The sequence below is a fragment of the Pinus tabuliformis genome, chromosome 4_2, assembly GCF_031772625.1.
Source record: "Pinus tabuliformis cultivar Carrire ecotype Pingquan chromosome 4_2, CPIR1, whole genome shotgun sequence".
Lineage (NCBI taxonomy): Eukaryota > Viridiplantae > Streptophyta > Pinopsida > Pinales > Pinaceae > Pinus > Pinus tabuliformis.
The window spans coordinates 316746979-316756021 of record NC_142304.1 but is presented as its reverse complement, the minus strand read 5'-3'; the positions used below and the strand labels follow the sequence as shown (position 1 = coordinate 316756021).

Sequence of the window (9043 nt, the reverse complement as noted above, 5' to 3'; positions counted from 1 at the left end):
ACTACTTTACAATCTTCATTAATGTAGATGTGATGGATACAAATCGAAGGATGGACTCCTTTCATCTCCTTATAGCTCCAAGCGAAAGCATCTAAATGGTTGTTCAGTAAACTACACAGCTCCTTCTCTTGGGAAGGAGATAGGGAGGAGCTGATATTTAAAGTTCTTTTGGGACCAAACTCCACATTCTTAACTCTGGGAGAGGTCGGATCATTCACACAGAGGTCCACGAAGGTGCTGACTTGGGTATCTTCCACCAATTCCTCTAAGGATAGTGCAGTGGGAGGTGGATTTTGAATCAAAGTCTCAATCAAATCATCCTCGATTTGAGGGCCTCCCCTAGTGGTTTCTACTATTCACAATGGTGCAGAGTAGACCTCATCCTCATCTCCTTCTTCCAACCATATTGGTAAGTCATGTTCTAGCAAAGGTTGGGTAAGAGGATATAGGACTAGTTGCTTGGACATAGGCCCATTCTTGATGGTCATGATTCCAACTCGGCAACTGATGTAAGCATCCGTAATGGCTAACAAAGGCCTTCCCAAAATGAGGTGGTATCTAGTGAGCTTTGCCTTTGGTTGAAGGACCAAGAAGTCCGCAGGGTACTCCCAAGAGTCAACAGAGACCAAGACATCCTACACAATCCCTTCGGGAGTCACGGTGGAGCGATCTGCCAACTGCAGGATTGTCGAGGTCTTCTTTAAGTAAATTTCAAGGTTGAGTTTAAGCATGGTGTCCTTGGTCATCACATTAATGGCAGCCCCTAGATCAATCAAGGTATGGGGGATTATGGTGCCATTAATGTGGACATCAAGTACAGGACTCCTAGGGTCTAAATACTTTGGACGGATTACTTGCCCCAACGTTAGATCGGATAGTTGTCCGATGACACTGATACTTGAGGCATCTCTCTTTCACCTGCCTGGGTGCCTGAAACACTTATCCTTAATCAATTTGTTGTATATCGGTACATCTTTGATGGCCTAGAGAAGTGGTATTTTCACACACAACTATTTAAGTTCTCCCAAAAGTTCAGTCTCCTCCAGGTTTGGTTGCGTGGTTACTGTTAGTCGCTTAGGAAAGGGTGGAATGGCTTTGGGTTCACTTCCTGTTTCTCTTCCTCGTCCTCTGAGGGAGGATTTTGGTGATCTGGAAGGGTCTTCCTGGATCGCAGGTTGATCTCTTGGATCTCCACAGCATAGGTAGGACATGTTCTCTCCTCAATGTATACCTGTTGGGCCTGTCGGTTGTTGGGGTTGGGGATCGGTTGAGTAGGCATCTGGGGTTGTCTTGGAGGAGCAGGAGGTAATGATTGTGGCTGAGTCGGTGGTCGAGGCAGAATGGCGGGTGGAGAGTTGTATTGGGGCCTCCACCCTGATTTATATAGGACTTTTATAGTTGGAGTTTGCACAAGGGAAGAAAGTAACAGCTTGGTTGAGAGTGATTAACAGGAATAGGTGCTCTCGCTGAGTCCTTAAATGGAAAGAAATATGGAAAGACTCATTTGGTACAGTGATGATGCAAGAGGGACAAATATGAGTTTGCCAATTCATGGAGAAGATGAACAAAGTGAAACAAATACTGCGGGAGCTGAAGCAGAAGCACAAGAAACTAGTGCACTGAATTCTTGAGGGAAACACTCGCAATCGGGCGCAGCGGTATGGAAATGATGAACAGATCACGGGCACCAGGATTTGCAATTAACACACTCAATGATGAAGAGCGGTTGGCCCTAGCTACAGCAACAGGGTTTGCAGTTGGCACACGCAATGATGGAATCTTGGCACAGGAAGCTGTAGAGCAACGATTGGGAGTTGTGGCTATCAATAGTTGAGAGGGGTACGCCCAATTATTTAATTTAGGTGATCTGAGGCATGACCAAATCAAGGGATGCCTCCGATCAGCCAAATTAAATAACTGGGCATATGGCTCTCGATTATTCAAAGACCAACTCCGGATCGTTGTCGGTCAGCTTACTCTGCCTGCGTCGAATGCAAACCTTGTTCCTGCAGTTGGGGTCGGCCGCTCTTCATCATTGAGTGTCCCAATTCTAGATCATGGCGCCCCAGATTTCACCGCTACAACCTTTTCATTATTGCTCGTACCAATTCCAAATACGGGTGCACCAGATTGCCACTGCTGCCCTCCACAATTCTTGTTCTTTTGCTTCACCTCCGGCAATATTTGTTTCACTCTGTTTATCTTCCCCCTGAAATGGAAAGTTGACATGTATCCCCCTTACACCATCACTGTACCGAACGCGTACGTCCATTTTCCTGCCAATGGAAACTGCTGTTCCTTTCTCCCCTTGTGTGACTGTGTGTGCAAACTCCAACTTTACAACCAAGAAAAAATGTTCCATGCAATCAAAACTATATCTTATAAATATATAAAAACTGCTTATAGCTGCAACAACAGGGTTTGTAGGCAATGATGGAATCTTGCGAGAGCGGCCTATGAACCTAGAGAACTTGGATTGATAAATTAACCTGGTCTCATGACATTTTCAGATCTCAGAGGGTCTGGAACCTACTCCTTAGAACCCGGCCCAACAGAAGGACGAGAGGGGTTGACACGGCCGGAGCCCCTACGGCTTAACAAACGCTGGTGGGGTCTCGTCGTAACTATCCAGAAATTGCAGAAAACAGGATGAAAATAATCAACCGCAGGCAGAAATCCACAAGTTACATTGAGAGTATTACGTGTAGCCGAAGGAAGATTAGGCGCAACAGTAGGGATTCCGCTATCATCAAAGAGTTGTCTGCTACCGCCCTGATTAATAGCCTGCAAACCCGGGTAACCTTTACTATCAGCCAGATTAAATCTGCATACACTACCGCGGTAGCCTCCTTCAGCTGCGAAAGAGTCCTTCTCCCCAACCATAATCCGAAAAGAGCAGACAGAGCTAGACCCACCCAAGACCTTTGCAGAACCAAAACCCAAAATGATTCTGAATATCATGAGGCATAGTAGCATTTCACTGCTGCAAGAACTCTTAAATAAATGGGCGCCTCTCCCTCGATCTTCACCCGCCATTACTGTGGCTATCAGGGTGGTTGCAGGCGGGTAATCCTCAACGCGTCCAGAGCCAAACATCTGTTTAATGCCGAGACCCTTCATTCTATCTGCCTTAATGCTTGCCTCGCTTAATGTCCTGTCTTCCCACCTGGTATTTCATCCAGCGTGCATGCTGGACATGTGCCCTTCACACCTCGGCGTCCTCAATCCCGTCGAATTAATGACTATGCAGAGCACCCACATCCGGGGGTGTAGTTTCTTCTTGCACCATCTAGTTGCATTCCTGTAGTTTGTCATTGTTCAGAATTATGTTTGTTGGTCCTGTGAGTAATGCTAGGTTGCTTTCTACCCCCACATTGGGTAGGAGATCGACTACTTTGTTTCCATCCCTCTTGACATGACTGAAGATTATTGCTCTGTTGTTAAGAAGCTCAAGTTCTGTTGCTTCTAATCTGGCTTCTAGTCTCCAGCTCGTAGAAATCTTGCTAGCATGTGAGCCATTAAGGAGTTGTTGAACCATATCGATGAGAAGCAAAGAGTCTCCTTCTACCTCTAGGGGAAGGTAATTGTGTGTTCTTGCCAATTGGAGGCCTTGCCATAGGCCCTCCATTTCTGCAGAATTGTTGGTGTCCCAACCAATATTCCCAAAGTAGATCAGTTGAGGCTTCCCTGCATGATTTCTAAATATTCCTCCATGTCCTACTTTTCCAGGGTTGCCCTTGGAGGCCCCATCAAAGTTGAGCTTGATTGAGTGTTCTAGAGGAGCATTCCAAGATTCTTTTTTTGTATTGTTGGTTCTTGAGGGAGCATTGTTTAGAGATGCATTAGGGAGTTGTATATTTCAGTTTTCCATAATAGTTCTCTACCTGTTGTTTGAGGGGAGATCCTCCTTGGTCCAGGTGCATGTTAGAAGAGTTTCTTTGAGGTTCGTGCAGAGTCTATTCCATATATGATCTAAAGAAGAACTCTGGTCTTTGAAAATGCGTTTGTTCCTTTCTTTCCAAATTCCCCACACGAGCTGTCCTGGGATTATTTTCCATAAATAATTGAGAATTTCACTCTTGTATGGTTTCTTTTTCCATTGACAGAGGGTATCGATGATATTCTCTGCCACTCTGCATCTTCTCTGACATCTGAAACTAACCTTTTCCCACAATTGATTTTCCATAGCACAAATGTAGAACAAGTGTTGCAATGTTTCCTCCTGGGCTTTGCAGTTGACACACATTGAGGGTCCATTATAATTTCTTCTCCTTAGCTTATCCCAAGTTAGAATTTTCTGATGGCCCACCAGCCATAGAAATATTGATATTTTAGGCCATATACCTGTATCCCATATTTTTCCCCAGATGAGATCGAGGGTAGACTAGTTGGAGTTGATTAATTTGTAGACTTCTGAAGTTGTAAGGGTTCCTCTTGGCCTGTATCTCCATCGAAGGATGTCTTTGCCTTCTGAATGTCGTATGCGTCAGTTTTGAAGTTCACATTCCAGCCTTTCCTTGAAGGAGCGATCCAATGTCCTTGGTAACCTGTCACTTGGTATCCATTGCCTGTATCCTTGCTCCTTCTCCTGGGTCCAATATTGTCTGATAGTTTGCCTCTATTGCTCCTTCCCTATGCATGATGGAAGAGGGTCGAGGATGTTGCTAATATTTGGCATTTGGTTCCAAGCATCCATCCAGAATCATGCTGTTTCGCCATTTCTTACTTCCCAGAAGCTGTATTGTTGTATTAACCTGTAATGTTGCTTGGCCGCATTCCATATGAGCGATCCTTTTACATTGGGAATAATCCTGATTAGCTCCTTTTGTGGTCTATTATTTGCATACTTGGCTGTCCAGATGGTGGCCCATGGTTTGTCTGTGTTGGAGAGCCACTGCCACCAGAGTTTGGCACACATTATCGCATTGCTTTGATTGGGGTCTCGTAGTCCAATGCCTCCCTTTTCTTTGGGCATGCATACAGTTGTCCAGTTTACCAGGGCCCATTTTCTGTTAGTAGCAGTACTACCCCATAGGAAGTTCCTTTGAAGTTCCTTTATTCTTTTTATTACCCATTTGGGCACTGCTAGTATCGAAAACAGGTATAGCAGCATAGCCTGGAGTATAGCCTTTATAAGCACCACCCTGCTAGCAATGTTCAGAGTCCGATGCATCCAGAGATTGAGATGAGAATCCAGCTTCTCAATTAAGGTGCACCATGATGAATGTTTGATGGTTGAGTCAATGAGGGGAGCTCCTAGATATTTAGAGCGAAGGGTGTCTTTGGGGAAGTCTAGAATATGGGCTATAGCTCGCTGCACCACAGGAGAGTTATGGAAGAAATAGATTTGAGATTTGGCATTATTAACACTGGTGCCTGAGGCTTCAGAGAAGTCATTGAGAAGGGATTTGAAGAGGGAGGCTTCCTGAACTGAAGGGTAGCCAAAGAGCATGTTGTCATCAACAAACTTTTGATGGGTTATTGATGGGGTGCCATGAATGGAAATCCCTTTGAGCTGATGGGAGATGTGCGCAGATTTGATATACCTGCCTCATCCTTCAGCCATTAAAACGAACAGAAAGGGGGAAAGAGGATCGCCCTGCCAGATTCCTCTGGAAGGACTGAAAGGTTTAGAGGGAATTCCATTCACAAGTATGGAGAAGAATGTGGATGATATAAGACTCATGATCCACCGCACCTACGTGGGTGAGAAACCATAAGCATTTAACATTTGTTTCATGTAGGTCCAACTTATTTTATCAAATGCTTTTGAGAGGTCAAGCTTTAGAATCATACCTACCTGTTTGTGATGCTTGAGGGAATGAATGACTTCATGCGTGAGGATGATTCCATCGAGGATCTGCCTCCCTTCCACATAGCCAGACTGTTCCGGTGATATCAGCAAAGGCAAAAGAGGCTTTAGTCTCTTTGCTATTACTTTTGATATAACTTTGTAGATGACGTTGCACAGTGCTATAGGGCCGAATTTGTTCGGTGTATTAGAGTTCTCCTCCATTAGGATGAGAGCAATGAAGGTTGCGTTGAGGGAGGGTAAGAGCCAATGAAGAGCCCTGGATTCTTGTACAACTTGCCAGGCCTCCTCTTTTAATATTTCCCAGAAATGGTGATAGAAGGTGGTCGAAAAGCCATCTGGTCCTGGTGCTTTGCCTGCTTTGAGCTGGTGCATTGCTGCATCCACTTCATGAGGGAGAATGGGACGTAGGATAATATCATTATGCTCATCTGTAATGATTTTAGGGATTTTTCTTATAATTTTATCGATGGCTGGATTTCTGTTTGTCTCAGGCTCTCTGTGCACTTGTTTGAAGTGTTGTAGAAATTCCCCCTCTATTTCTTCATGCTTTTTCAGTCTTGCCCCTTCCTGATTCTATATGAATGAGATGTTATTGTGCATTCGTCGTTGGATAGTGGTTCTATGGAAGAATTTGGTATTCCTTTCCCCCTATTTTAACCATCTTATCCTGGACTTTTGCCTCCAGAGTATTTCCTCTTGCTTTCTCCTTTCTTCCAATTGAGTATTTATGCGTTACTCCTGTTCTAAGGTCCATATGGTATGTCCCTTCGTGATAATTTGTTGCTGAAGTTCCTCCATTTCCTTGTTCAGATTTTGCTGCTCCTTGAAAACATTTCCAAATATTTATTGATTCCATTTCTTAATTTGGGCTTTTAGATATTTCAGTTTTTGTTGAAACTAATACATTTTGGATCCTTTCGGTGGGTAGAAAGTACTCCATTTTGATTTGACGAAGTCCTTGAATGCAGGGTGTTGAAGCCAGCATTCTTCAAAGCGAAAGGGTCGCTTGATAGAGTTACCGGGCCTCTGCCATTGGAGTGAAATGGGCCAATGGTCAGATCCTGAGTAGGGTAGAACGGCAGTTGCTATATCCCCTCCTAGATGAACCGAATTGTCTGAGATTAAAAATCTATCTAGCTTTGAGGCGATTTGATATCTCCTTGCTCTGCGATTACTCCATGTGTGCATGCCATTGTAGAATTGTAAGTCAATGAGAGAGTTGTTTTGTATAAAATCTTTGAAGTGGACATTTTCCTGATCTAGCCTTTCTCTTCCTCCTCGTTTTTCCTCGAGCTTGGTGATCATATTGAAATACCTACCAATGATCCATAGAGGGTGCGTTCTGCTTAAGCTTAAAGCCTCTATTGTGTTGAGGAGGGCTATTTTGTTTCCAGCTTCCTGAGGGAAGTAAACATTAGTTAGGTTGCCATGAATATTGGTTCCTGTGATGTGAAATGTAGCTTGAATGATATTGTGGGAGGCATGAAAGTCATGGAGAAGGATCATTTTTGGGTTCCACACTATGGCTAGTCCCCCTGATGCTCCTTCTGTGTCCACTGCTACTGAGTGGCATCCTGGCCAAGCTTTGGAGAGGATGCTTCGTAGTGTACTGTTGTTGCATTTAGTTTCCTGAAGAAAACACATTTTCGGTTTCTCCAATTTTATCATGTTTTTTAGAGATCTGAGTTTTCCTGGGCTATTGAGACCCTGTAAATTCCATGAGGTGAGCTTCATGGTTCACTATTGAGGGAAGGTTTGTAGTACTTCGTCAATTTTCCATACCTTCCTGAGTCCACCAGGATTTTTCCTACTTCAATGGTTCTCTGGAGTTCCGTTCTTCTTCCCCTCTTTTTGAAGTCTCTTGGGGGAAGGCTACCATCCCAGGAACTGCTTGGTTGAATTCTTAGTTGCTTCTGCTGATATACCTTTGAGAGAACTACTTCCAGCTTATTGAGCTGCATCTCTGGGATTTGATCATAGTTTTTCTTTTTGCAGGCTTGCTCGAGTTCAAGTAAGTCGAGTCCTTCCATGTCAAAGTTTTCAGATTCTTACTCCATCAACTGCAGTTGACTTCTTTCATCATCTTTTTCTTCGTAGATGATGAGATGTTTCATAGATCCATCAACTTCCATTTCGTTTGTTTTCCCTATGTTATCAGTTTGGGTATCCATGGGTGCATCGTTTTTGTCCATAGAGATGGTTGCTACAGGGGCCAAGATGGAGGGAGTATTCAGATCAGGCTTGGAGAGTGGTGATGAACTTGTCTTTGAGCTTAGGGGTGGATCTTCTGAGGTTTGAGTCAGAATCTTAAAACTGTTGCTTGTGGAGGGAAAGGATGCAAAGTCTTGCTGAAGCTTCCTACCTAGAGTAGGTTTTTTATGAGCTCGTCTCCGATTTTGAACTTTGGTAAAGTCCTCATGGGCTGCCGTATCAGAGGGGTCAGAAATAGGGGCTTTGATATTTAGTGGGCAATCCCTAAAGAGATGTCCCAGGGCAATTTACGACATCGAAACGGAACATGTTCATAATCTAGAGGTTGAATCCATTCATAGTCATGACGGGAGAGACTTACCAAATCCGGAAGTGCTTTTTATAGTCGCATGAAGACACAGATGCGTGCATATGAAGTGTATCTTCTCAACTTTGTTTCTTCTGTTGCTTTTATGTATTCCCCCAACCCATTTCCGATATCCTTTAGTATTCCTTCATCCCAGTATTCCTCCGGTAGAGAGTACATTCTGATCCAAACAGGGGCCCAGGTGAGGTCTTCCTCGTCCAAATTGAATCTTGCTATCCATTCTCTCAGGTACAATCCTGCTGAGTGAAAGAAGTATGGGCCTTGATCTAAGATTTTTAACTTGTCTTCCAAGCAAAAAAATATGACAGTAAAAAAACCCTTCGGTCCTAACTGTAATGTGATGTCGCCCTTTGGTTTCCACTTTGCCGAGATCCATCCATGCAACACTTTTTCTGTTGGCCACATTCTTATAAACTTTCCTATGAGTGCATGATTTGTCATGTACTGCATTCTCTCATTGATTTTCTGACTTGGCAGTTCTATCTTGGGTCTTTCCTCTGCTATTGGCTTGCAGGTTTTTGAGGTGACCTTGGTTTGTTCCTCTGTCTAATTTTTTCCTTCTGGGACTGCACCGATCTTGTTAGTTGGTATTGTTGTTTCTTTCAGTTTGTTCTGGCACGGTATAGTTTCCTGGCCTGCGCGGATTGATT

General features: G+C 43.9%; 1 protein-coding gene across 1 annotated transcript; it reads right to left on the bottom strand.

Moving 5' to 3' along the window:
* Nucleotides 1-4702: 4702 nt before the first annotated feature.
* On the bottom strand, nt 4703-6187 carry LOC149169242 (uncharacterized). The gene is made up of 2 exons (XM_089425128.1): nt 5801-6187; nt 4703-5314 (listed from the first exon to the last, which is right to left on the bottom strand). The coding sequence occupies exons 1-2, from the start codon at nt 6185-6187 to the stop codon at nt 4703-4705; spliced, it is 999 nt and encodes a 332-aa protein (XP_089281254.1).
* Nucleotides 6188-9043: the final 2856 nt, after the last annotated feature.